The sequence below is a fragment of the Stigmatopora argus genome, chromosome 1 (genome assembly GCF_051989625.1).
Source record: "Stigmatopora argus isolate UIUO_Sarg chromosome 1, RoL_Sarg_1.0, whole genome shotgun sequence".
Taxonomy (NCBI): domain Eukaryota; kingdom Metazoa; phylum Chordata; class Actinopteri; order Syngnathiformes; family Syngnathidae; genus Stigmatopora; species Stigmatopora argus.
This window is the reverse complement of record NC_135387.1, coordinates 13,892,641-13,920,483: the sequence shown is the minus strand read 5'-3', so window position 1 is coordinate 13,920,483 and position 27,843 is coordinate 13,892,641. Positions and strand designations below refer to the sequence as shown.

The window sequence follows — 27,843 nt, the reverse complement described above, 5'->3', positions numbered from 1 at the left end:
TCAATGTGCTTTGTAATGCGATTTCCGGGTTCTAGCGTCATAAACACGCAAAGGACTCTGATTGGTCATTACATCAACTGTATGGGCGGGGCTTCATGCCAGCTGACAGCGAAGCGACTAGAAAGAACAGTAGGTCTTCTCTATGGCACCTTCGTGATATTTGGACTCTAGTCGACTTTTTGTCAAATGTTTGAAGCGAACGCAGTTTTCATCAGAATGTAAAGTTGAACCTTCTCGCTGAGCAACACCGAGAACGCCGACTACGAGGCTCAAGACTGCCACCCACCCCCCAGGTGCCATGACTAGCCGCTGCGGCTAACCTTCAGTTCATGTTACATGCCGATCCCAAAAAAAAGCAAGGGACTGCAGCAGCGGCCTAGTTTATTTATTGTTCAAATAAATTAAAATCAAATTATAAAACTGTTGGCCGGTTCGCTTCGCCTAAGCTATAAATTCATCTGAGTCCTTGTGTTCATCGGAAGATGTCAATCAAATGAGGATGCTGACCATGGTGGATTAAATTTGCGCATTTTTTTGTGAACGCTCGATTAATTGTATAAGGGAAACAGATGATTATTATATGTTAACTATTATTTCATAATGGAATGCACAAAAATTGTCATTCGGTGCTGCCCTTCCAGTTACAAATGAATTTGACTTCTACTAGTGACAAACTAATTTTATTTCTCAGCAGAAGATAAGAAAATATTGAATATCTATTGTCATCAATGGCAACAAAAGAGTGGAGGATTTTCTTTACCTGCTTGTATTTATTGTAGGAAGCACGATGTGGGGGTGCTTGTCATTCTGGAGCGCTCTGACGCTCCTGTGTGCGCTCTCGGTCGTCCCGGTCCGAACGGCGCCGTGCCACACTTGCCGGAAACTGGCTGAGAGTTTCTTGAAGGTACGGCAGCTGGATGCGGAGCATCCGTAGCCGTAATCGGGTGGCTCAGTATTGATTTGGTGGTTCTTTCAAGGGCTTGGAAAGAACGGCCAACAAGAACTTCGGCGGAGGCAACACGGCTTGGGAGGAAGAGAAGTTGGCCAAGTACGCACGCAGGTACGTCGTCGCTCCTGCCACCGAGCCAGTCCGACCGTGAAAGTTGATTTTGCATAGCAAGTTTTTTGCTGAATGATCCACCTTGCTTTCGCAGTGAGACACGCCTCTTGGAGATCGTGGAGACGGCATGTGAGGAGTCTGACTTTGAGTGCAACAAACTGCTGGAGCAGATTGAGGACCAGGTGGAGACGTGGTGGTTCCACAGGTAAAAGTGACCGAAGCCCATCTTCTTGACTTAAGAGCGCAATTATGAGGAAAAAAAACTCTTTGACCGTTGTTTCAGGCAGGAGGAGGCGCCCGACCTTTCCGAGTGGCTGTGCGACGACCAGCTAAGACTCTGCTGCCCACCCGGACGCTTTGGAGCCCACTGCAAAGGTTGCGGGCCAGCCGGTCGACCTTATTCTCGTCGTCCAGAAGTCAATGCACGAGCGCTATCGCGTATGTAATTTTGCCACGCAGAGTGTCCTTCGGGCCCGGGCGGTGTGTGTGGAGGTTTGGGTCGCTGCGAAGGTGAGGGCACCCGGCTGGGAGATGGCGAGTGCGTGTGTGACCCAGGGTACTCGGGAGTACTTTGCGGCGACTGTGCGGATGGCTACTACAGAGAGAAAAGCGCCAACGGAAGTTCTGGAGCTTGCGCAGGTGCCCAATTTAAGTTTGACTTCTTTTTCAGCGAACAGACTTTTTTTTCCCAGATTCTTGTCGAATGTCCACTTTGTGTCTCTATCGTCCACAGCCTGCTTCCACGCTTGCAAGAAGTGCTCCGGGCCAGAGGACTACAAATGCTTGGACTGCAAAGCGGGCTGGATTCTGCACGACAACAAGTGCGTGGGTGAGTGGACGTTCGTCCGGCGACTCGCTTCTGACGCTCGCCGTCATCCAATCGCATTCGTGTGTCTGTTCAGACATCGACGAGTGCGGGACGGAGCTCTCTCGCTGTCCTTCCAACACTTACTGTCACAACACAGATGGCTCATATGACTGCAGAGGTAAGATCGTCTGAGATTTTTTTAAAAATAAATTACTGCTCACTGACACCATTGTATCCTTTTCAGGCTGCGACCAATCTTGTGTAGGCTGCATGGGCAGCGGTCCCGCCCGCTGTAAAAAATGCTCACGAGGCTACAAATTGAAAGGAGCCAAGTGTCTCGGTAGGGATTCGCTTTTATTCCTCCACATTTCGCATTGCTAGGGCAGCGTCTTTTAGCCAAAAGGTGAACAATTTGGTGCTCTTTCACTTTATGGCAGAAGTTAAAAGGAACCTGTTCCTACAACATGGTAAGGAAAAAACAAGTGACCTCTTTGTAACCCTTTCAAGGATTACTTTCTATTTTCTTGCTGACTGGCTAATGGGAAGGGGGACAACTTAAGACAAAATTGTGTTGGGGTGGGGTAGGTGCATGAACGAGGTCCACAACGGCAAAAAATAAACAAGCCCCAAGCATAATAGCAATTATTTATTATTATCATTATTACAACAAGTTTCCTCATTTCAAGTAGGAGGGCGAGATTGAAAACGTTATTTTTTACTCTGACGGACTGGCACTAGGTAGCTCGCGGCTATTTTAGAGTAGGTAAATCTTTTTGGTATTTTACCAAAAACTGTTTTTTTAGGAGACTTGAGGCCACCCTTAGCCCTTAATAGGGCAAGTGACTAATTTTTGTTTTGTCCTTTTTTAGCAATTCTCCAATTTTTTTTTTTTTTAATTAATCAAACATTAGTAAAAACTTTTATAATTATTCCTCATCCATTCATCATCTGTACCACGCAAGGGTTGCGGGGGTCTTCGGGGCCTATTCCCGCTGACGAGAGGTTAAAGGCAGACTACAAAACTTAATGAAATGAAATCAATACAAACTTAAATATACACTGGTTACAACCACAAGTAAAGTTTTCTTAGTGTTTAACCCATTGTGTGAAATTGACGGCGATAAATGTCCAAATCATTTCAACAGGGAACAGTGGCTCAGTGGCTGTGAATAATCATTGACTATAATAGTTTCCGGTCTGATGTTGCACTTAAAATTGTCCCAATGTCAGCCTCTGAAAATGGATTTTTTTAAAGCAGTCTTGCTTTTTTCAAAACATTTGCGACCATCTGCTTTCATTTTGAAAAACGAATGAATCATCATCATTGTCTTTGCGTTTTCTGTCAATTTGAATGAATATTCTCGTCAATAATTAGGTGTTTTTCAGTGGTGAATACAATTTAACAATTAGTGGAATTAATGTTTCGAGATGTGGACGAATGTAGCGAGCGAGCGATGGCGTGCCCGGGTCTCAACGAGGCTTGCATCAACGAGGTGGGCTCCTTCCACTGCGACTGCGCCGATGGCTTCATCCGGAGGGACAGCATCTGCGTGGAGAATAAGGCACCCGGTGCGCCCGCAGGCGACCGCCCCGGCGAATGGCGCCCGCCGATTTGACGTTTGTCCTTTCTTTCCAGTCGGGCCAGAGAAGGGTCTGTTTGACGACATGACGGATGACGAAGTCCTGGTTCTGCAACAGATGTTCTTTGGCGTGGTGATCTGCGCCCTGGCCACGCTGGCGGCTAAAGGCGACATGGTGTTCACGGCCATTTTCATCGGAGGCGTGGCCGCCATGGCCGGCTACTGGCTGACGGAGAAAGGAGACTATATGTTGGACGGCTTCATGAAGGCTCGCTAGCCGCACGATCAGGCGGCAGCCGAGGACGATCCATCCCACGGTCGCCGTCCCCGCTCTCGCGTCGGCTCGGGATGGCGTCAGAAAGCGATGAGAATACGGCGAGGATACCGGCAAACTTGAAGACAACATAAAAGTACGCTGCACTCAATTGAACGGCATACAAGTGAAATTCCCTACCTCCATATTGTTGGGTGCAAAGACGACTACTGATTGGTCAGAACTAGACTGTAATAATTCCTCTGCATGTTGACTGCTCTTTTTTTGCCTACATCAGGGGTCTCCAATTTAACCAATAAGGTTTCTTGCTAAAACAAGCAGCACCTGGCTACAATCAACTGATTACATTTGTAAGACACCAGATTGGTGAAAAGGTGTTGTTTTGTTGGAATGAAATCTTGTGACCCTTTCTGGAATAGTTTGGAGACCCCTGCTCTATTTCATCACTTCTCAAGCCAGAATGTCGTTGGACTTTTTTCGTAACTATGCATGACACTAAAATGCAAAAATCGACAGAATATGAAATGTATTTTTTTTGGTACCTGGTGGTGAATTGGTACCATTATTATTATTTTTTTTTACTTTAACCTGAATTATTTTGGCAGAAAAAAATTGACAAATTAGAATGTAATTCGGGATGAGGAAAATAAGGAAAGAATTTTCAGGTTTTAGGGCATTCAGTGGCACCTATGGGGCTTGTGAAAGTGCGGTACTACTTTCATTCTATTGGTTTTAAAAAATAATTATTGATAAAATCCTTAGCCATTTACTGGTAATCAGACACAGCCACATTTGCTAAGTGTTCTTGCAATGTCTGCTATCATATTGTTGCGTTTTCCAAGGAGGGGTCCAAAACCCTTGATGTAAAACATTATAATTTATGAAACTTGTCATAACCTGAATCTTTATTCATGCCCTCTTCAACCTTTTATTTTTTTGTGGTAATATAACTAAATTGCCACAGCATATAATGCATGAGCAAAGAGGTTAAAACAACAACCTTTTTTAATGAGGGATTTTGTGGAGTCATATACAGAAGTGTGTGTTAAACCCAAGACATTACGGTAATGAGGCTTTACTGGTTTTGCCAATTTTTCTACCTTAAAGGTCAAACGCTTGGACGTCGTTTCCTCAATCACCTGATGTGGCAACAAGGATTCAGTTTCTCTAGTTTTTAGTGTAATTCCAGTTATAGTAATAATGATGATGCAAGCCATATTTAATCAGTTCACCCATTCCATCTGTTTTGGGCCCCCAATTTCCAATGTTATCTACATTGTGTGTGGTCACATAGAGAACAACTTTTTTCATACATTGTTTTAATGTGTTCATTTAGAGGTCCTTTTTTTTTCCAAGTGTCCGTCTATTTTCATCAAAGATCTGGTTTGTGTTTTTTAATCAACCAAATGTCATATCAAGATGCTCAAATGACATTTTCCTTTGTCAAACGTCAAGTAAATGCTTTGTTGATCTATATAGTACAATCGTCCGAAATATTTTTTGCTGCTCAGCATAAAGACCCCTAAAAAAAATCAATCGTTTCAGACACTGTATGCACGGTTAAAAAAATATTTTTATTCCACCTTGTTAAATGTTCATGCATCATCAGATTCCGAGCGTTTCCTGGTTTTCCCAAAGCCATGTGTGGTATTTGTTCAACATGTGATCGTTAGGCTTCACCTGACAAGACACAAAGAAAATTGGCTTAGTTTAACATTTTATGTTGAAATATAAAGTTGACTTGCCTGTCTCCATTCTTCTACACAGAAGATCCTGTAGGAATCGTTACCATACTTTCCAATGCCGTGCAACTCAATGGGGTAGCGCCATTCTTTGTTCAGAAACTCATCTGTGACCGACAAAAGTGTTACTGAAAACGCTCCCACTTTATTTATTGGTGCAACTCTTCTGACACAAAGATTTTACACGCTCTGACTTTACACTCGAAGGCAATTAGGTCACCTGAGAATCGAATAATGACTTTGGCCCGAAGCTCAAACAGTCCGAGCGGCTTGAGAAGTTCCGAAACGGCCTTCCAGTCGGCTCGGCACGCCGACTTGGCGCACGGGTACCTCTCGAAGAATTGCCAGAGGATTGGAATGGCCATCTGGCCTGCGCAGTAACCACAATGTAGCAGTTTGCATACAAGTTGTGTGTGTGCTGAAACTTACCTCTCGTCTTGTTGAGAAAGATAGTAGCTATCAGCAGCTTCCACACATTATGGAAAAGTGTTTCTTGTACAAGGTTGAAAGGAGAACGGGGAGGTGTCCACTTCTTGAAAGCTTTTCTACGAGGTGGTCTTGGACCTTTGCAGGGCGTATGTTCCTAAATACGTCGTCGATCGCACATAAGGATTCGGGTCAAATTTATTACCTTGAGCGAGATGCGTCCGGCTAAAATATGGGCTTGTTTTCTGCTTGTCTTTGGAAGCTTTGGACTCTGGCCATAGAAAAAAAAAAATTACAAAATGTGCAAGAGTACTTTGAGAATCTTTGGTGGTGGGGTCTTACTCTTCTTTACACTTTCCAGTGGTTCGCAGTTGCCAACAGTCACGTCCGATAGCAAGTCATCTGTTTGGGCATCGGGGGCGATCAGGTTGTCATCTCGGCGTTCCTCAGGTGGTTGTAGAAGTCTCATTCTCAGTGGACCTGGGTCGCAAGGCTCCTGGTGTGGTGTGATATCATCAACGGGCACCGCATTCTTGTGTTCAGTTTTGTGGGAGGAGCTTGACATTAGAGATGGAACCGTTATTTCGGGAATGTCCTTTTCGACACCTCTTTTCTGTTTCTTAGGAAGACACTGCAAAGAGCTCGCTTTAAAACTGAAGAGATCCACGTCCATGTCTTGAGCATTTTTCACAAGAAATGCTTGCAGAGTCGGTCTCGACCGGAACTTTTGCCCACAGGGACTTAAAAAGAATAACATTGTGCTAAGTTGGGAGGTCCAGATGGGAGTTGGGTGAATGGAAGGCATTACCTGGTGAAGTACACGTCGAATTTTCCTGCTGTCTTGCCCCTTTGCCGCTGCCTGACCACTCTGGTCCATCCTTGAGGAATTTTGGGGTCATGGCAAGACTTGCAGGGTTCCATGTAGTGTCCACTGTGTATATTTGATAAAATAAGAAAAATATGGTAGCAATCCTGCTGCACCTTCAAGTTAATGGAACTTCATTTTCCCAACGCTTTTTGTCTTCACACCCACGTTCATTTGGCGTCAATACCTGCTTCTTCTGCCAGTTCTCCCCTGGGAAATTTTCCAACAAAAAGGTAGGTGTAGTTAGAGCAATTAAAAAGTGCTACTCAGAGGAAAAGATTATATTATTATATAATTAGTACATTATTGAGAAATCTGGGCATTTCATCTTTGAGCCAAATAGACTAGCTTGAAATCTTGGATTTCCAGCTTATGCACCCCCCAACAGGACTTCAAAAGTTATTTCAGGAATAAAATAAATTGTAGTATGGGAACATTAAGATAATGAAAATACGGTGATAATTTCATAACTTGGAATTTTGGAAAGGTTGCCCCTACCAACATGGCCGCCAAAGCTCGTAGAAATATTATTAAAATAAAATTATTAAATATATATATTTTATTCAAACCAAATGTTTATTGCGTATATAAAATTCAAACAAAATTTGAAAAATAAATGCGTGGCGACAAACTAAAAAAAAAAACCTTACATCATCTCGTATTATCAAATTAAGGTCGCCTAGATGCGCTCCCCTGTCATACGTTTTCATCACTGCAGGGGGCGCTAAAAATCTAAACAGGGGAGAATGTCGCACAAAGAAGAGCCCTCACATTCTGAAATGATCGTTTGTCTTAATTTCATTCGAAAATCTCTTTTGCCAACATGAAGGCCTAAAAAGCAAACCGTTTCTCATGAACTTACATTTCCTATCGCCCAAGCAGCGACTGTGTGGACGGCTTTATTTGCATCAACGTAAGCGCCTGCAGACCATCGCCTGTTAGCTTTGACGTCGCAACAGAACCGGAAGTTAAAAAAAAGAAAACAAAACACAAGGAAAGCAGGAAGTGCGAACAGAGTCTGCGCAGTAGCGACACCTGACAAGAGACGGAAACAAGATGACAAAGTGAGCAGGCAAAACAAGCCGTTGCTGCACATTCGAGTTGGAACCTGTTAAGAAATGAGAGCCGTTCTGCTATGGAAAGAAACAACACGTCAACACTGGTGAGCGCCATCGCGCTGTTTACGCTGTGGAATAGCAACAGCGGTTGCCATGTCAACCGCTGCTACTGCTAGTTAGCACGGGGCTACACTGCGAATCTGTTCTCTATCTAGCAACGTGTAGCAACGTGAACCTTGTCGCTAAACCGCAACGGATGTTTTGTAGAATACCGAAAAATGCTAGATGAAACGCTAGTTTTTATTTAGGATGCATTAAGAAGCTCTGTCATGCCAAATTTGACAGGCGAGTATGTTACTAAGTAGGGTTATTAAAGTCCAGGCCCGCGGGCCGAATCCTGGCTATGATGTCACTGTCTGACTCTAAGTTTGACATATTTTTTTGCACACACGTTTAGGTTGGGACAAAACGTGTACATTTCCCCCAATATAGTATTTTTTTTCTGTTAAAAAACACAGTACAAGACGACAAGAGAAATCAGGATTTTTTTTAATATAGCCATCCAAAATATTTGGTTTCATTCAAATGTGATATTCAATGTCTAGTACTGGGGTGTGCGACGTACTCTCCTTGGGTAAACTGCTGCCCTGTTTATATTGCCTGCAGCAAATTCTGAAATTATCAGTGACCACACACACAAGAAGCTTAAGTTCAGCCAACATTCTGTTGCATATCTCAGCTTCAACAGAAAATAAAGCTTGTCCCTTAAATTGTGCCTCTCCATTAGCTCAGGTATCAAAACCTGACTTGTTGAAATTAATGTTGGCTGTTGTGGAGAATTTTAGTATTTTATTTTACATAAATGTATTTATAATTATCCAATGTGATAGATTGAGCTATTTTGATTGTGATTTTCTTGCATATTTTATTCTATTGCTGGACGTTTTCTCTTTGTTCTGCAAAATTTGTAAATTAAACTGCAAAGGTTGTTCGGCATTGACTACCAATGACGGCATTGGATGCTCATCCCATTTTGACTGGGAGGGCTGACATTGACCATTTGTGCCAACTTCTCCAAGTTAAAAGGAATTGGAAAATCGAGTGCCCTAATTGACAGCCAATGAGTTTATCCGAAGGTATGATCATTATCGCGATATTGTGCAAAACGTCACGGTATTACAGATTATTTGATGGTACAGGTGGTATTGTGAGGCGAAATGCCTATTTTATTTGATAGGATTTACTTCAGCTGCTCCTCTGCGTACATCTATCTTCTCATAAATTTATGCCGTTTAGGTTCAAGGACGGAAGACAAACATTGGATTGGTAACTAGGTATTTATTTTTCACTGAAATGTCAATATCACTTTTTTTTGTAGTGTTTATGACCTTGCCTTCAAACCAGATGGCACCCAACTCATAGTGGCAGCAGGCCTCCATGTCCTGGTAAGACTTGTCTTGATTCATTGAAACGAGAATGACTTCCTTTCTGCAATTGCCACCCCCTCTTACGAAGCATTTGTCGGCCTATTGCATCTCTTTCTTAACTCAAAATACCCCGCCACCCCCCCTAACTATGGTGATAATATAGATTTATGGCTATAAAGTTGAAATGTTATGAGATAAAATAGCTAATGTTATAATAAAAAATACAAAAAAATCATATTCTAGGAAAATTCTTTCAACCCTTTGAGAAAAAAGTCAAATTATAAAAAAGAAGTGAATTTTCAGAAATAAAGTCAAAATGTTCTGATCAAACCCATTCCAGAAAGAATAGTAGGATAAAAAACTGTACCAAATAATTTGATTGCTCCTAAAAATATCAATAAAAATTGTCTTCAATGAGACAGTTCACAAAACAAAGTGAACCTGAATTAGTTCGTATCAATTTTTGTTTTAAACAGCTAAACTGTATTTGGACTGATCCTTTCGCTTACCACTAGAGAGAGCCCTAGTACCATTAGAGCTAAGGAGCCTTAGGTTTCTTATCGTGAAGGTCTTAACATGTATTACTCTGGTTACTGAATATTAGTCATTCTATATGTAAACCATGTTGAAAAACATCTTGATGTGAATGAGCAAATTAAATGCCTGTTGTCTCGCACCATTGAAACCAGAGGTTTGCACACACAGGTGTTTTTTTTCTCCTCACTGCTACGCCAATGTGAAATGTATTCACAATTCATACTTTAATGAAGCGTGACTTCTCAACAATATTTGCCTCCTCAATGTCAGCGTGTGTGTGTTTCTCGCAGGTGTACGACACCTCGGATGGAACTATTATTCAACCTTTAAAAGGACACAAAGATGTAGTCTACTGTGTAGCTTATGCCAAGGACGGTAATGAAATGGTTTTCCTTTTCGGAGCCATTTTATCTCCTCCAATTGTTGCCATCGTCTCAATAACCACATTTTCCTTCAGGTAAAAGATTTGCGTCGGGCTCAGCAGACAAGAGTATAATCATCTGGACATCTAAACTAGAGGGTATTTTAAAGTACACGTAAGTGTGATACTACCAAGTTTTGATGAAATTCAACATACTAAGAGCTGTTCACAGTTTCATTTCTGTGTTTTTGGGTTTATCTTTGTAGCCACTACGACTCAATTCAGTGTGTTGCCTACAACCCAGTCACCCATCAACTCGCGTCTTGTTCTTCTGGTGACTTTGGTCAGTGCACGATGAGTATACTTATCTCTGAAATATGTGAATGCATTGGTCATAAACTGTGCTCTAATCTTCATCGAGATCAGAAGAAAAGAAAAATAGTTTGTGTCTGTGTTTCTATATTTTCTTTGGTATCTGGCAGGACCAGACAAATTTTCTGGCCTGTGACAATTTTGGAAAGATGAGATATTCATCCTGACGTTTTTGACCCTTTTTTATTTTATTTTAAAGGCATTGCCTTTTCCTCATTGTGGCGTGACTTTTTCCATTATACTTTCCATCAAAATTTGAAGGAGTGTTTATTTTGGCCTGGTATTTGTTAAAACAGCAGGTTTAATCTTGCGATTTTGATGATGACAGACTGCATTTTATGAGTAACATTTGCAGAAATATGACATTTCAAAGGTTTTACAGTTTTTTTCTGCTATATTGTTTAGAGAGCATAAAAAAATTTCTTCCCATTGCAGGCCTTTGGTCGCCTGAGCAAAAGTCTGTAAACAAACACAAAGTGAGCAGCAAAATAACATGTTGTGGGTGAGTTATCAGCACAGCATTTTCCTTGTTACTGTAACTGAAGCTTGTTTAAGTTCACTGGCTTTCACTGTTTTTTTTTCTCAAAACAGGTGGACAAACGATGGGCAGTACCTTGCCCTGGGTATGATGAATGGAGTGGTGAGCATCCGCAACAAGAACGGCGAGGAGAAGGTCAAGATAGAGCGCCCAGGAGGCTCCTCCAGTCCCATCTGGTCCATAGCATGGAATCCTTCCAAGTTAGTATCCTGGCGACGCACGAGCGGTGTGTAGGGTCGGTAGGGGGCGCTAGATAAGCTTGGGATGTATACATAGTCCAACGTTAAGGAAGAACAACAGATATCTGGAACATTTTCAGAGATTTATGTTCAATCCGTTTCATCTGTTCAAATGGATTGGATGTCAATTGCTGTCAGTAGAAGCCAACGCGTTACATTTTTTTCAGAGTCTCTCGGTCTTTATGTACTTGGAGTCTTGTTAATAAATGTTCTTTTCCTTGTTTTTCGAGGGATGAGCAACATGACATCCTTGCCGTGGCTGATTGGGGGCAGAAGCTTTCATTCTATCAACTCAGCGGAAAACAGGTGACCGACCTCATCTCATGACCTTCAAATCCTCGTCCGCAAACGATTATAGAACACTATGCGCTTATGAATGTCTAGCGCAGTCAATGGCAATCTCACAAGTCGTGCCTTTAAGGTCACGAAAAAGCGTTAAGAAATATGTGTAGCTTTAAAATAGACGAGAAAGCGTTAAGAAATAGACATATTTTTCATTCGTTTGCCCAATTGAGCATGAGTTATACTAAAAGGCTGCTTCCCCGTTATATATATTTTTTGTTTTGCTTCCTTCGGGCAATTGAGACACACTTTTCTTCGAACGCTGGTATAACTGACATTACAGAGGAACTCCGCTCGTAAGTGGTGTCATTTCTTGTTTTTAAACATTATTTTCTTCTATTGAGGAGTCTCAAATTTGTGGTTTACTGGTTCAATTCTTCACGCAACCTATCTTTTACATGGAGGTCATTTCGAGGTGTCTTTATTGACATTCTCGATAAACAGCGACACTTACTGCCGCAAAAGTAGGAAATAATGCAAATGATCTGGCTTCTTATTTCGATGTAATAGCTGTGCTCTTATGCAATTTATTGAATGTGGCCCTGCTATGATTTAATGGGCCCCTAGATGTCTCGACTCCCTCCCTAATGCCCCGTGGGCAGCGCCATAATTGTACACAACTATGCGCTTTCATTACTCTGCCTTTATGCTACAGGCTCATATACTGTCGCTGGCCTAGATTTTTTTTCACTGAACATTCAGTTTTGAATACAAAGCTACGAATTGTGTGCAATGAATAAGAATCATCTGTAGCTTGTCAGACTCTGCCCCCCCTACAGAGAGGAGAAACAGATGTGTAGAGGTGTGTAGCAATTAATACCAAGCTGTGCTCATGGACTTTGAACGCTAAGGCAGAAGCTACTTGAAACAAGGATGCACTTTCCTATTTTTGTCTCTCTAGCTGTCACTTCTTTGTTTATTATTATTTTTCGAAACCCACTCTTGAAAGAACAGTTGGATGCGGCGTTGACTTTGAGTGGCGCCGGCCCAGACAGTGGGAAATGTTGGCCGTGGGCCCGAGCGATAAATTAAAAGAGAAGCCTTTTCCAATCTGGTCCCCGTCCCTCTTTGTCTCGCTCAGATCGGAAAGGACAGGAATCTCTCTTACGACCCGTGTTGCGTCAGTTACTTCTCCAAGGGCGAGTACATCGTCATGGGCGGTTCTGACAAGCATGCCTCCCTTTACACAAAAGACGGGGTGCGACTGGGCGTCATTGGCGAGCAGAATTCCAGGGTTTGCACGTGCCGAGTCAAGCCTGATTCCAATTTTATGGTGAGTTCTTTAAATGCAAGTATGTGCAAAAAATCATCCCATGCATGCATTTGTAGTGTGATTATGTGAAAGTTATACTTTGGACTGTAAACAATTTAAAATGAATGAGTAAAAAGATGTTCCATAGAACTATTGTGTTCAAAAATGACACCCTTCTGGCTTAAGGACACACTAGGAAAAATTGCAAGAAAGACATTTTTTTTTAAATAGGGATGGAAAAAATAATATACACATTGTTCAATTGTGAGGGGGGAAATGAAATAAACTCAAAACCCTCAAAGCAAAATAAGAGAATTCAAAGCAATATATCTCGAAAATTGAAGTGGGGTATAAATTGGCGTGAGGTAGAAAAGTTACAGTAGTGCTTGTTTTTAATTTGGTTTCTTTTCTATAATTCAGTTTTCTTCTCGGGCACCAGACGTCATATTTCCATTATTAAATATATTGCCACCTACTGCTAAAAATGTCTTTCTTGATACTTTTTGTGTGTTTATTAATGTCAGAAGGATGTTAGTTTGAATAGGAACTGTTTTGTTGAAAATCTGATTTGCCTTCTAAGAATAAGAGGCGTCTGAGTATGTGTGAAAGTCAAGTGTCAACAATTATCTCAAGAGACACAAAAAACAATTTCAAACAAAACAGTCAGTCTTAAGACAGTGGTTTGTTTCACTTTATATTAACACCTTAAGAGTTTTTCATGCTATACTTTGGCATAAGAGATGAGGCTGAAAATTCCATTTGTTATTTGTGACCGCTCCAACCGCAGGAACATTTTCCCACTGTTGCAGTCTTTTCTTGGAGGTGTTAATTAGACACGCTGCTCCATTGTTTTTTCTTCACTAGGTTATGGGCTGCCAAGATGGCACTATTGCCTGCTACCAGCTACACTTTAGTACAGTTCACGGCCTCTACAAGGATCGTTATGCATATCGAGACAACATGACTGATGTCATTGTCCAGCATCTCATCACTGAAGGGAAAGGTGCACTTTTTTTTTCATCATCATGAAAGTAGTTCCTTCGCGTGATGCAAACGTGAACCATCATGGGGTTCCTAACGCTATTTAAAATTTTTACCTGTAAATTATTCATCGTGTCTTTGGTTCCCATTTGAATGGATTTTCCTTTTTTTGCTCATTCCATGTCTGCTGTTTTCAGCTCAGTCAACCACCAGTATATTTCCAGCTATTTTTAAGATGGACAGAATACAATGTTTTGTATTTATACTAATTTAAAACCTAACAGGTTAAGGAACGTACTCTTTCTACCTTGAAAATAATGTTTTACATAATATACTCATTAAATATCACATCAGTCACGGTATTGTTTCATGGTTCTGGCAACAGGGGTCCGTTGCTATCTGTTGTACTTTGACACATTTATTACGCATTCATTTTTGCTAACTACAACAGCACATCCACAAATCTAAAAGAGTGCACCACTGACATCTACTAATTTTTTCCTCATCCATACACTTAATCCAACCTTAATTTGTGCAGAGCTATGTGAGGTTTTCCTCCACCCCTTCCTTTGAAAAAAAAATGAAATTTTTAAGTACTCATCAAAGGCAGTGAATGGATTAATATCTGACAATATATGTGGCGGCACAGGAATGCATGTTCTTTGATAGGGTAGCTCAGGATAATGCATGATGAGATGTGGCACTTTGATTATCAGACGCTTTTCTTTCTTTTTCAGTGAGAATCAAGTGCGCCGAGCTGGTGAAGAAAATTGCCATCTACAAAAACCGCCTCGCCATCCAGCTGCCCGAGAAGATAATCCTCTACGAGCTTTTCTCGGACGACTCTTCGGACATGCGCTATCGTATTAAAGAGAAAATCTGCAAGAAGTTTGAGTGCAACCTGCTGGTGGTCTGCTCCAATCACATTGTCCTATGTCAGGTTAGAGTGGTCATTTCTTTTGGAGGAGGGGTGTCCAAACTGTCGTGTGCGGTCGATTGGTCGCCGGTCTTTTGGTCGCTCCGACCGCAACAACGGGCGACCAAAAGACCGGCGACCAAAAGACCGGTGACAAAACAGGGTCAAACAGCACGGTCTACGCATCAATAAAAGCCAACAATGGCCATGAGCAGTTTCACTGAGCCGACGTGTGAGTGTATAAGAGTTTGTATGCACATGCGTTGTCCCTTTAAGAAGCTACGTCAGTCAGGGTCTTAACAAGTTCTCCAACAAAAAACAATAAAAGTCCGGGAAATTTGGAGCTTTTCTTTAGCCGAATAATTACTAGGGCATTAAGTATGACTAAATAGTAATTCACAGTTTGTATTTAGGGAATTTGAGCAACGATTTAAATGGTAATTATCACTTACCTTCCGGGCGACCAAAAGACCGGCGACCAAAAGATCGGCGACCAAAAGACCGGCGACCAATCGACCGTGTCCCCCAAACTGCAGCCCACTGCCCAGTTTTTATGGCTTATGAAAATATTGAATTGAACCTTGCACAAGAAGCTTAAATATGGCCTATATTCTGTTGCACTTCCCATATTGAACACTAGACGTCGCTAGTCACTTAAACAACCAAAAAATATCATCCATTACCTCTTGGGTAAAAATCTGACAACAGTTCAGTGTAGGAACCTTTGTCGAATTTTTGTAATTTGGTTTACGTGAATAAATTAAATAAAAATAATTGTTCAACATAATCCATTCGCCGAGGCCAGTTTTGCAAAGTGCTTTAAAACAGAGTCAGTGTTGATACATTTAATAAGCCCGCAGGAAAAAAAAGATAATTTTCCAAATGTTTCCATATGGTTTGAAAATGTTCTGCTGGGTTTGTTACTCTTGCTCCTTCTAACGCTCTCCAACTTGATCAAGTCAGGCACGGGTGAAGGAAAATGAGCGCATAGAGCCGATACAGCGTCCTCTTCTGTTTCTTGTCTCTGCATTTGACAGACACTGTTGGGGAAGAGAAGCTGCCATAACACATAGGTTACTTCCTTTTAAATCTACTCGTGTGCCAAAGAGATCTTTCAGATCTTCCTCAAACAGGCATCGTCATTTTTCATCCTCCAGACAGCTTTTAGACACTGCAAATGGGCTGCGCTCATGTGGGACGTGGGCCTCTGTGTCAAAACAAATCTTTGTTTACTTTACAGCATCCTGCCTGTACTCTTGTTGGGGGAAAAAAAAAGCAGTCGGACAAGATTTGTTAGGTGTTGATGAATGCCAACACACACAAAAAAGATGCATAAAGGAAATAAGACGGGTGATTTACACACTGTGACACGTAAAGCAATTGAAGCACTTCACGCTGATTTGTTTTACAGGAGAAGAGGCTTCAGTGTCTGTCCTTCTCCAGCGTCAAAGAAAAAGAATGGCTCATGGAGTCGCTCATTCGCTACATCAAAGTCATCGGTGGGCCGCCAGGCCGAGAAGGTCTTCTAGTGGGGTTAAAAAATGGAGCTGTGAGTATTTGGAGATTGTAAGGGGAGGAAGAGGTGCAATACTTTGATCATATGTTTTGGAAGCTTCCCGCGATCTCAATTTTCAACACCGACGCCCATTGATTTTTTTTCCTGTAGATCCTCAAGATCTTTGTGGACAACCCATTTCCCATCACGCTGCTGAAGTTATCGACATCAGTGCGATGCCTGGACATGAGCGCCTCACGGAAAAAGCTGGCTGTGGTGGATGAGCACAACACTCTCCTGGTGTACGACATTAACAGCAAAGAATTGCTTTTTCAGGTCAGCATGCAGCGTGTTTGTTCAAGGGGAGCGTCGGTCGACAGACACTTTTTAGCATGTGTATTCATTCCCAAAGTTTGGCGGTGCTGAGTGCTGCGGAAAACATTGCTTGTATGCGTACTACACACGGGAGTTGAAATGAAAGGCTTCCTGCGATGAGTGTTTTTCAACTCATGTTTTGCCTTCCACGTAGGAGCCTAATGCCAATAGTGTTGCGTGGAACACTCAGTGTGAGGTCATGCTGTGCTTCTCCGGCAACGGTTACCTCAACATCAAGGCCAACAACTTCCCCGTCCACCAGCAGAAGATGCAAGGCTTCATGGTGGGCTTCAATGGCTCCAAAATCTTCTGTCTCCACGTCTATTCTATGTCCGCCGTCGAGGTACCTCAGGTGCGTACGAATAATGGACTGCCATGAACAACGGAAAAAAACCTGCGGTTCACTTGAGCAAAACTGCCCACCAATGTTCTTGATCTCATTTCGATTTCAGTCAGCGCCCATGTACCAGTACCTAGAGAGGAAGATGTTTAAGGAAGCCCACCAAATTGCCTGTTTGGGTGTGACGGACAGTGATTGGAGGGATTTGGCGACTGAAGCTCTGGAGGGCCTCGATTTTGACATTGCCAAGAAGGCAAGTTATATCCTTATTCTTGCATAATCAAGATTTCCATTCTATTGAGTGGATACTGAGAAATAATATATTGCGTTCATTTTCAGTAATTAAAGATTTTTCTTCCTTAAATAGCAATATGTATAAAAACAACATTGTCAGTAAGCTAACAGTTTGAGCAGACCCTTTTTGTACTCTTGACAAGTATGAGAACACATTTTATGACGAACTCATGCAAAAATGAAAGGAACTTCAAAAACTACACATCCTTTTCTGGCCGCTGAAGTGTTTGAAGGATTTCATGGGAGCATATAAATCACGCCTCTTCCCCTCCGCAGGCCTTTATTCGAATACAAGACTTACGATACCTGGAGCTCATCAATAGCATTGAGGTAAAGTAACAGATGTTATTCATTCAAGTGAATTCAGAGTTTGTGCTTTCGCCTAAATTGAGCTAACACTTTGATGCCATAATTAGCAAATATACATCAGAAAGCATTGGGGGAATCTATACATGAAATTAAAGATTAAAAAAATGGCAAAATACAGCTAAAAAAGGTAAAATCCTAAATTCTAACAAATCCCCAAAAAGATTAAAAAAACGAAATCTAGAACATTCCAATTCAAATTAATGAAATAAAATAAGTATATAAATAACGGATTTCTGAAACTAGTTTCCTATATTTACTACTTATGTAAAGAAAGCTAACTTTTTAATTGAGGATTTTCTTGTTTAGAGCTGGTTTCATTTTATTTGTGAGGTATTTTTTTAATACTATTTTTGTTTGATTTGACATATGCATGTAAATTCAGGCATCAAGCGGATAATCGCCTGGCTGTATTATATAAGCTGCAGTGAATGTCGCTTTCTTAGTAAAAATGAATTGTATAAAATTTGATAAATTGCACTAGAAATGTTTAATGGTCTTGAGAGAGCCTTCAAATGTTTGATTGTTTGTGTTGGGGGATTTACAGGCAAGAAAGAAGCAGGGCGAGAACGACAATGACTTGTTCCTGGCGGACATTTACGCCTACCAGGGAAAGTTCCACGAGGCGGCCAAGCTTTATAAGCGCAGCGGCCAAGAACCCAAAGCTTTGAGCATGTACACTGACCTGCGCATGTTTGACTACGCCAAGGTAATACAACAAACGTGATGAAAAAGGGATAATCTGTCATGTTTAGGCCCTGCCCAAAATGAGGAGAAACTGTAGGCACATGTGGAGAACAATCCTTTTATTTAGTATATTTGGGAGAAAAGAGACCAATCACAGACGTGCAATATGTACCAGAAAAATATTTTGATTCAAATTACTACACTTTTAAAGCCAGAAGGATGTGATTTTGAATACAAATTGTTAAGTGGAACCTCTGCAATTGTCTTTGTTTGTCTGAAGTAAAACATTTAAAAGCTCATTCGCCAAGAGCGCTGATTCCTTCAGGGGTCAAATGTCAGCGTGTGCATTTTTTACAGCCTGTCGTCTTCTCGTACGTCACTCCACACAAATCATCGCAACAGTTTGTGGCGCGCTCATAAAACATGTTCACTCTCACATATTCCATCATAACACAAAGCTCCAATTCACACTCAGTTGGAGATGAAGCGTCTGCTTTTACATGATTTCTTTGGAGGTCAGTAGGAGTTGGGGGGTGGGGGGGTCGATGCCTTTTTCCCCTCCCCTCCTTGGATGCATATGAAGACTTTGATCATTAGCAGTGGACTTTGGTTGGCCAGCAGATGACGAAGGGCCGACTTGCCTTTGTGTCAGATTTTGTGATGTGTGTTTGATGTTGCTCCTGTATATTTATGCTGCTGTCCGGCCATCTGTTCCCTTAGGCTGAATGTTTTAGTTAGGGCACACGCCGGAACTGGGGGCTATCGGCTCTCTCTTGACTTGCACCTGGACATAGCTTCTATTTTTGCTCCCCACATTGAGGAATTAGTGTATATCACAATGCTACGTGTGTTACTTTGCAGGACTATGTCGGGGCGGCCGACCCAAAGACGTCTCGCATCCTCATGGCCAAGCAGGCCGACTGGGCTAAATGCAGCAAGGAGCCCCAGGCAGCAGCCGAGATGTACATCTCAGCCGGAGAGAATCTGAAAGCCATCGAGGTTTTGGGGGAACAAGGCTGGGGGGACATGTGGGTGACTTTTCAATCTGCTCATAAATTATGGTTAGAATATGCACGTGGTATGTTGTAGTGCAATGAACATTTCCACTCATCCAGTTAAACACATCTACAATTGTGTCAAACTGTATGCGTCAAAAAAATCTGTATATATATATATATATATATATATATATATATATATATATATATATATATATATATATATATATATATATATATATATATATATACAGTGTAAATTTGTATTCTTCTTTCATTCATACATACATGCATACAATTCTAATCTACATTTCTAATTGTATTCTTGGTAGTAGTATGTAAGTATACAAATCTCCAATATCGCACACCAGTTTAACTTTATTTATTAGACTTATCTTTTCTATCAGCTTTCACGCTCTAAGCATGGTAAATTTTGTGTTTCTAAACACATGCTGTGCTTTGATATCACCTTGGCCGCTTGTCGTCATGGTGCTGCTGAAAAGCCAGCAGGTGATACTGGTCCTCTTTTCAGTGCTCTTAAAATGGCACTGTACATGTGCACTCCTGACCTCGTCCCATTCCTTTCATCCCGTTCCTTTCTCTTTTCATCGCAGGCTGATCGACTTGGCTCGTAAGCTGGACAAGGCTGAACGAGAACCCTTGGCCAAATGTGCTTTCTATTTTAAGAAGCTGAAGCACCATGGCTACGCCTCGGAGACTTATTCCAAAATGGGTGACTTTCAGGCCCTGGTGCAGCTGCATGTGGAAACGCAGCACTGGGAGGAGGTCTGTAAAACTCCTTATTGCATTCTCAGATAATCATTTTATAAATGTAGCAACATAAAGCCGGCCAATTGGGATGATCCTCAATATACTCCAGTGGCTTTTGAAAAATCACCTGAATTTTAATAATATAATTCCTAATTAGCTAACAAGCTGTTTTCAACACTTAAGAATTGATTGTCCTGTTTGGATTTTTGCCTTTAGAATCTGTGCCCACAATACAATTTAAAAATGACAAAACTGAACAAGTATCATCTTCATCACTGTTGTGGGTCCAATCAGATTTCGTAATCAGCGAATACAGTGGTCCTGAGACGAGACAATTTGTGAAAACCAAATATAGAATTGGTCGTATTTGGCTTGAACAAAGTTCTTATATTGGGTGATGTGAAAAAAAACAATCCAACAAAACCAAGTTCATAGTAAATGAAAAACCTTTAAAACATGCCATTTAACAAACGACGAAATGTTCATTTGTCTAAAATGATGTCCTTCAGGCAGCATCTTCCTGTACAAATGCATGCTTAAAACTGCTTTTGGGATTTCTCATTGACCCCTGCAAGTGCTCTCACTTGCTCATGTCTGCCAACATGCACTTTAAAAAAAATTAAAAATTTGGGGTCACCCTGTATTTCCTTCTCAGGGCCAAGAATGAAGGGCTGACTGAAAGGAAATGTTTTTCTATTCTTCAATCTGACAGACATACTTGGACTTGCATTTACTTATACTAATTTGTGTTCCAAAATTGCACAGCTGACTTTTTACAAAGAGTACTTTTTAATTGCACTTGTCGAATAGTCCTAAGGAAAATATTTGTCCATTTTCTCAGGCCTTTTCACTGGCAGAGAAGTATCCCCAGTTTAAAAACGACGTATTTGTGCCTTACGCTCAGTGGCTGGCCGAGAACGACCGATTTGAGGAGGCGCAGAAAGGTGAGGTTTCACTTGACCTTTTTCAGTATATCTCAAGTCTATTTTTTTTCAAGCTGTTTAAAGGTGAGCAATGTCATATTACACTTAGAAGTGCTATGAAATGAAATGACAAGTGAATTTACCAGACCATATTTTGGACACAAATTCATCTAAAAAGGGGCAGGAAAAGCTTAATAATGAAATTAGATCTTAATTTACTTTTCCTTTATTAGCAGCCGTGGCCAAGCCCACTAAATTATTCCGAACAGATGATATCACACCCAGAATAAGCAGCATGTTTTGCAGTCATTAAATAACGATTGTGATGTCACAAATAGAATTGCTGATGCAGTGTTGTTGGTGTCATAACTATCAAATGGTAAAAATAGTCCGATTTGATTGCCCAATTCATTTTCAAATTGTAAAATTAAATTAATAGTCATTTTTTGATATGATCACCATTCATAGCGCCTTTAACTCATTCACTGCCAGCAGGTTTCCTAGTGTTAGGCAAAATACCTAAAATCTTAATCATGTTTTTAGTCAATTCTAAATGATTTTTAATTTTAGTCAACGAATACACAAAAGGGTTTAGTTAATAAAAAAATCACGTTTTTCCCCCCTAGTTTTGTTCCAAACAACAAATAACGCTTTCTCTTAATTTAGGATCAACATTGATAGTACACACTTATTTTCTTTATCGTAGTTTTTACATTGGCAAACTGGCTCAAATGCAATAAATTTGAACATGTCCAAAATATGAGAAAAGACTAATACAAGAGTATATTGAAAAACCTCCAAAAATTGTGCGCACCCGCTGCAAAACATGCTCGTCTTTTGCAATATCGCGCCGCCTGCCAGCTGAACGACACGTGCGCATCCTTTTAATCACCGGGCCGCCGAAGTAGCTCTGATGATGATTACCAACCAACGCCATTGTTGTAATCAGCTCATACGTTTACAATTCTCGTCTATGCAGGAACATTTCCTCTAGTACATAATCATCATGTCTCAGCATTGAATATGTGTACATGCCTGTGCAGGTCTGATTGTTGGGGAGCCTTCTGGTGGTCTCGCGCTTTGTCTCTTTTTGTGAGAAAGTGTGCCAGTATTCTTTCACTTCTATTTTTGAGTCTTCAGAAAAAAATGAGAATATCGAGCACTCAGGTGGCAAACCTGGGTCCCGTGGGATCCGCCAGGTCCACTCCGGCGCATCAATATTAATAAGTAAAGATTCAAAACAAAGATTTAAGTGTGTTTCGATCTCCTACCTAGATTTAAGCTATTTTAAAGCTATTTTGGTGGATTTTTTGTGCAATTACAAAGTTCCTTTTAGCAGTGCTACTTTATATTTGAAATTTGCTCAACACTTCGTCAGTGGTTTCTTGTCTACCCCCTCTCAAGTGTTAAATAACTGAAATAAGAATTTGCCGACCATTTCCAACCCCCATGCTTTGATTTTTCCAGGCAGGATTGCTGGAAAAGCTGCTTCTAATTACCCATTCGATAGCCACGCTAACAAAAGCCCACACGTGTTACAGGCTATGAAGCATGTGTTTCTTTGCCAAATTCCTTTGCACTGATACGAGATCATTGGCTGTTCTTATTGTTTTGGGGATATTGAAGGTGAAACAGAAAAGACTGGTAGTAACAAAAGAGTTTCCTCCCGATTTCACTAGCATTTCACAAGGCCGGCCGACAGAATGAAGCGGTCAAAGTGTTGGAGCAGCTCACGCAGAATGCCGTCGTGGAGAGGAGGTTTGACGACGCCGGATATTATTACTGGATGCTTTCCATGCAGTGCCTCGACATCGTCAGAGGTTGGTACCATTCGTTCACTTTAACCCCCCCGTCCCCCGGAGCCTTCTCCACTTTATTCTTTCTCCAACGCCTGCAACAGAAAACGAAGATCAGCGAGACGAAATGCTGAAAAAATTTGAACATTTTCAGAATCTGGCGGAGCTCTATCATGTCTACCACCCCATTCAGCGCTACACGGTAATATTTACAATCGAGGAAGTCGTAGTTTCAGTCGGCTCCCATTCAGCTGCACCTACTCTTTGATTTCCTTTTTTCCTTTTATCTTTAGGATGAACCCTTCAGTTGGCTCATGCCAGAGACGCTGTTCAACATCTGTAGATTCCTCCTGAGCAACCTCCCTAAGGACAATCCACCACCAGGCATTTTTAAAGTGTATCCTTCCCTTTGAGTACCGTTTCTATCCGGATGGTTTGTCAGTGTGGCCGGGAAATTGCGGCAATGCTGACGACATGCCGGCCTTTCTTGTCTAAACAAAATATTTCAACAACGAAACTTGACTCTGTGACCAAACCCACAGCAATCGGCACTCATTTCAAAAAGCCGGTGCTGATCGAGTCAGCACATTTGCTATATGAGCCAAAATGACGCTTGTGCAAATATAACTCGTATCTCTACTTTCATTTCAAAATATTTTTACGACCGTGGTTTGAAGCTATTTTGAACTGGACCTCATTTTGCTCCGTTTCAGTTATTGCAATTCGACTTAGGTGTTGGTGGACTTGAACAAAATATGATTTTCTAGCACGTTTGACATTGAAAATATAATAACAATTATAAGCTCTATTTTTTTCAATTCTTTCAACCTACTAGTATAAATATAATCGATGAAGGAAACCTCAAATATGCAGAGGTCCCCAGTATATTAAAAATGAGGTTTTAAATACAGAAAATCAAACAATTATATTTATGACCCCCAAAAAACTGAGCTAATGATAATTAGCATCATTGCATACTTGGTGTTGCGCATGCATAGCTTCAAATGTAGAAGCTGCCCATTCCTAACTGTAAGCGTTTTTTTGATTTATAATTCAATGGTAGCTTTTTCATACTTCAATGTGGTTCTCTTCATAATTTATAAAGCTCCACTGGACATAGTTCAAATAAGCAAAGCTGTGTCACACATGTTCAGGCAAGAAACACATTGTCTCTGAACCGAGCAGAGAAAGCAGCGTAATTTCCATCAAGTTAAGCAGAACCATTGTCGAGCTTCAGCATCTGCAACTTGTTGATCCACCAGTGCAACTTCTCGCGCTCTGCTTTCAACACAACGTCGGTAAAAAAAAGCCACGAAACGGCATATAGATTTGGCCCGAATCTGGCTTGACGACGGTCCTCCTTCCTTTCCTTGACCTGCTTCCAAGGAACACCTTGTACGCTTTGGCCAAGCAAAGTCGAAAACTGGGCGCCTATAAATTGGCCAGACTTTGCTACGAGAAGCTCCAGAAGTTGCACATTCCTTCTCGCTTTCTGGAGTGCATCGAACTGGACAGCCTCACCATTCGGGCTAAACCTTTCCACGACAGTGAGGTGCGTTCATTTCTGTCCAATTCTCGCCAATACGCCTGACAGGAGGCTCAATGAAGCTTCAAGTTCATCCAGTTAGCTCATTTGTTTTTCTCCTGTTTTTATTGGTTGAATAGGAGTTGACAGAAGCCTTGATGTGTTACCGCTGCTCCAACAAACCGCTGTTGAACAATCAGGGGACGGCCTGCCTCAATTGCAAGCAACCCTTTATTTATTCAGCCTCCTCTTATGGTGCGTGTGAGCCAGTAGCCATGCTTGCATTTATTTCATATTTTGAGTGATTGTTTCCAAAAAAATGGTAGATATTGCCTGCAGTTGTATTTCTGTTTAGACATTGTGGCAGTAATGTATTATAGATTTATAATTGAGATGAAAAATAGCGTTGAAGAACACATTTCTTCTTGATTTCAGTCTGAGCGCTGTTTTCAACTCATTTTGCATGTCCCGATACTAAAACTGATCTCACATTTTTCCCCTTTATTACGATAGAGGTACTTCCCCTTGTGCAGTTCTACCTGGAGGAAGGCATCAGCGACGAGGAAGCCGTGTCTCTTATCGACCTGGAAGTTCCTCACACGGAGCAGGCAGACACGCACTGGCAGCAAATGGACAACGGTACCCTCCATATTCTGAACACTTCATTCCTCCAGTTTTTCGCTTCTAAGAGAGCCGCGTCATCGTCGGATTCCACATCGGTAGTTAAGCTGTCGCCGCTAAGTCATCTGAGCTCAACAGCTAATAGGGTTAGCCGGGCTGGAGTGTCTCATCTTAATGACACTAACACCCCGAGAGACGCGGACGCGGACGCAGGACTGGTGGGTGGTGGGATTAACCTGCATTAGCCAGCGCACGCTCAAGGGCGCCCGAGCGCTCTGTTGTTGTCAATGACACAAACAACTGAGGTGGCTTTTTCAACATTTAAGCTCTTTAAGTAGAAGGCCGCTATGTACGACTTGAAAATATGCTGAATCTGGCTGACAGTTTCAGTTGGACGCCATCACATTGGGCTCGTAATAAAACAAGTTGGAGATGGGATCTAAGTTTTAAACTGCAGCTTGACTTTCAGAACAGGCCCCAAAAATGAAGCCATACCATTTTAAGTAGTTTCAATATCCAGCGAAGTGTGAAAAAAATGGACACAATTGTAAGCAAACTAACTGACGAACATTAGCAGCCCTAGACAAAGTGTGGAATGAAAACCTGCACCCACTGGACAGTCGTGCCCTAGAAAATGCATTTTGAATGGGAAAGGCTCCCTCCCACCCAATGGCACTCAAACATGAGCACCACCATCCCTCTCTGTTCAAATTAATTGAACCTCTGCCACAGTCAAAGGCAGGCGATGACGGAAAACCTTTCACCGACGAGTGTTCGATGACAAACCAAGTATCTTGAGCTGCCTTCACAAGAGGCTCACAACTTCGACTCTTATATGACTTTTCTTTTAGTGACTACGTTTCACACACGTTTCCACTTAAGAATATTCCATTTCTGTCTTTTTCAATACGCCAAACAGAGGCGCAGGTCTTGAAGATGGACGACGGTTTGGACGATGCGGAGGAAGACCCATTCACGCCCAAAATGATCTTTGAGGTAAGGAGCGGCAATGTGAGTTGGAAGGTTAGAGCGCCTTACTCAAGGCTGCCGCGTTTTTTGGCCGTGTTCCCAAACAGCAGGGCGGCTCGCACTTTGTTCCTGTCAGGGTGAACCGCTCAGTGCTGCACTCCATGAGCAGGAGGGACGTCCTGATCAAACGCTGGCCCGCGCCACTCAAGTGGGAATACTTCCGCTCGCTGCTACCCGATGTCAGCATCACCATGTGTCCCACCTGTTTCAAGGTAAACAACCGCTCTACGACTAGCCACTCCTTGCCTCCTGGTTTTATTCCTAAATTGTTGAGGATGTCGATTTGTTGGCAGATGTTCCACAGCGAAGACTACGAGCTCCTGCTTCTTCAGCACAACTGCTGTCCGTTCTGTCGGCGACCAATCGACGAGCCGAACTGATGGGTTTCCTTGGATCGGCCGTCCCTCACCGCACAGATACGGATTTTCTCCACATTCCGCTCCTGGTTCATGATGGAATGTGCGAAATTAGCGGCGCACAACTTCCTTCTCCAGTGTGAAGGGACTCAACAAGCACGGTGACTGAAAGAACGCTATTTTCAATTTGTTTGAATGCACTATTTTGTCAACAAAGACCTGCATTCTGCAGGTTTGTATTCTAGAGCTGTAGCATATGTTTTATAATAGAACATATTCTGTTATTTAGTCATGAGAACATATTTTTATACTTTTCTCAATAAACAACATGATTGTGAACAACCAGTAGAAGTTTCCTTTTCATAAAGAGCAGTCATTTTTTAAAGACAGGTTTTCTCTAGCACAGAGTCAGAAGGTTTGGAAGACACGGTTTAGCCTCCTGGAAGAGCAAAGGTTTGTGTTCAATGTATAATAGGCATTAATCAATCAAAAAAATTTGGGGTCCTTTTTTCTTTACTTTTTTCTTTTTTTTCTCCACAAAAAAATACCCTTACTATACAATTGTTGAACACATAAAAGCTTTACAATATACACACTGTACTTTATTTTATTTGATGAATAATAGTCTTGCTAAACAGGTCTCTTTTCTCTCTTTTTTTATTTATAAAAAAGCCTTACTTTACATGGTCTTTTTTTCCTACACAAAAAGCCTTGCTGTACATAGTATTTTTAAAAATGAATAAAATCCTTACTATCCATGGTCATTTTATGTAACAAATAAAGCCTTCCTTTACATGGGCTTTTTATTTATTTATTTATCAAAGAAAATAAGCCTTACTCTGCCTGGTCTTTTTCTCAAAATAAAAAACATTACTATACATGGTCATTTTTTTTAAAGAAATAAAAACCTCACAATCAACGCTCCCTCTAAAATGCACAATTGTACACTGGTCGCACACTTTCAGCCAATCACTGGATGCGATGCAATTACGCTCTGCAGCCAATCACGGCATTGCCAGTACTTGCACATGAAGCTAAAGCTAACCCCGCTAAGGTGAATGTGATAAATCGACTCCCGAAACCAGAGTAAAAAAAGAACTGCAACTTTAAACTTGGAATGGCTGTCGGAGTATGTGCAAATAGAAGAACAAGCGGTACATCTTTTGTTTTTCGAGTGAGAGAAGTCTGTTTTCCAAAACATGCACCGAGGCTAAAGTTGTGACTGAGTTTTCCGATAGAAAATATGGACTAAATGGAGCCACACTACCCCGAGCGACAGAGGACAGACGGGAAAAACAAGGTAGAATTGAAGTTAGATTTGTGCAAATTCTACTGATATGTATTAAGACGTTTTGTGTACGGCTATTAATAATTAAATTTTATTATTACTAGATCATTAATGGGTAGAAGAAATGCACTTGCTGATGGCAGGCGTGATACTGATTTGAGTCCATAGCGCATACCTGTCAACCTCGGCCATTTCTTCCCC

At 41.5% G+C, this 27,843-nt stretch overlaps 3 protein-coding genes across 5 annotated transcripts; 2 read left to right on the top strand and 1 right to left on the bottom strand.

Moving 5' to 3' along the window:
- Positions 1-69: 69 nt before the first annotated feature.
- On the top strand, positions 70-5,200 carry creld1b (CRELD disulfide isomerase 1b). 3 transcript variants are annotated; one of them, XM_077599235.1, is made up of 12 exons: positions 74-129; positions 197-293; positions 780-904; positions 978-1,060; positions 1,155-1,265; positions 1,344-1,435; positions 1,520-1,699; positions 1,794-1,889; positions 1,963-2,046; positions 2,113-2,208; positions 3,297-3,437; positions 3,505-5,200. In XM_077599235.1, the coding sequence occupies exons 3-12, from the start codon at positions 788-790 to the stop codon at positions 3,723-3,725; spliced, it is 1,221 nt and encodes a 406-aa protein (XP_077455361.1). In that variant the 5' UTR covers positions 74-129; positions 197-293; positions 780-787; the 3' UTR covers positions 3,726-5,200. The 3 variants fall into 3 exon arrangements, with proteins under 3 accessions (XP_077455351.1, XP_077455361.1, XP_077455343.1); XM_077599225.1 differs by having other exon boundaries at positions 70-293; XM_077599217.1 differs by lacking the exon at positions 197-293 and having other exon boundaries at positions 90-129.
- On the bottom strand, positions 2,876-7,732 carry mbd4 (methyl-CpG binding domain protein 4). The gene is made up of 10 exons (XM_077599261.1): positions 7,618-7,732; positions 6,943-6,965; positions 6,699-6,821; positions 6,233-6,630; positions 6,096-6,161; positions 5,894-6,028; positions 5,685-5,834; positions 5,468-5,571; positions 5,306-5,402; positions 2,876-3,840 (listed from the first exon to the last, which is right to left on the bottom strand). Exons 3-9 carry the CDS (start codon positions 6,809-6,811, stop codon positions 5,328-5,330), a joined length of 1,041 nt encoding a protein of 346 aa, XP_077455387.1. The 5' UTR covers positions 6,812-6,821; positions 6,943-6,965; positions 7,618-7,732; the 3' UTR covers positions 2,876-3,840; positions 5,306-5,327.
- ift122 (intraflagellar transport 122 homolog (Chlamydomonas)) lies at positions 7,508-26,696 on the top strand. The gene is made up of 29 exons (XM_077599157.1): positions 7,508-7,917; positions 9,192-9,258; positions 10,068-10,152; positions 10,235-10,313; positions 10,405-10,481; positions 10,946-11,012; positions 11,102-11,248; positions 11,518-11,593; positions 12,711-12,902; positions 13,746-13,884; positions 14,600-14,802; positions 16,190-16,327; positions 16,445-16,609; positions 16,803-17,000; positions 17,101-17,241; positions 17,559-17,612; positions 18,196-18,357; positions 19,197-19,363; positions 19,948-20,119; positions 20,946-21,048; positions 22,707-22,847; positions 22,928-23,025; positions 23,117-23,220; positions 24,210-24,375; positions 24,489-24,603; positions 24,862-24,987; positions 25,889-25,965; positions 26,046-26,210; positions 26,292-26,696. The coding sequence occupies exons 1-29, from the start codon at positions 7,874-7,876 to the stop codon at positions 26,376-26,378; spliced, it is 3,555 nt and encodes a 1,184-aa protein (XP_077455283.1). The 5' UTR covers positions 7,508-7,873; the 3' UTR covers positions 26,379-26,696.
- Positions 26,697-27,843: the final 1,147 nt, after the last annotated feature.

What these genes read in the sequence shown, in the direction of transcription:
- mbd4 (XM_077599261.1), bottom strand. Translation starts at nt 6,811, where the DNA reads ATGGAACCCTGCAAGTCTTGCCATGACCCCAAAATTCCTCAAGGATGG. An exon ending in CCGGACGCATCTCGCTCAAG is followed by an intron (nt 6,029 to 6,095) that starts GTAATAAATTTG and finishes CGCCCTGCAAAG; the next exon opens with GTCCAAGACCACCTCGTAGA. An exon ending in AGTCATTATTCGATTCTCAG is followed by an intron (nt 5,572 to 5,684) that starts GTGACCTAATTG and finishes TGTCGGTCACAG; the next exon opens with ATGAGTTTCTGAACAAAGAA.
- ift122 (XM_077599157.1), top strand. Translation starts at nt 7,874, where the DNA reads ATGAGAGCCGTTCTGCTATGGAAAGAAACAACACGTCAACACTG. An exon ending in ATCAACTCAGCGGAAAACAG is followed by an intron (nt 11,594 to 12,710) that starts GTGACCGACCTC and finishes TGTCTCGCTCAG; the next exon opens with ATCGGAAAGGACAGGAATCT. An exon ending in GCAAAGAATTGCTTTTTCAG is followed by an intron (nt 16,610 to 16,802) that starts GTCAGCATGCAG and finishes CCTTCCACGTAG; the next exon opens with GAGCCTAATGCCAATAGTGT.
- creld1b (XM_077599217.1), top strand. Translation starts at nt 96, where the DNA reads ATGCCAGCTGACAGCGAAGCGACTAGAAAGAACA. An exon ending in GAAAGGAGCCAAGTGTCTCG is followed by an intron (nt 2,209 to 3,296) that starts GTAGGGATTCGC and finishes TAATGTTTCGAG; the next exon opens with ATGTGGACGAATGTAGCGAG. An exon ending in CGTGGAGAATAAGGCACCCG is followed by an intron (nt 3,438 to 3,504) that starts GTGCGCCCGCAG and finishes CTTTCTTTCCAG; the next exon opens with TCGGGCCAGAGAAGGGTCTG.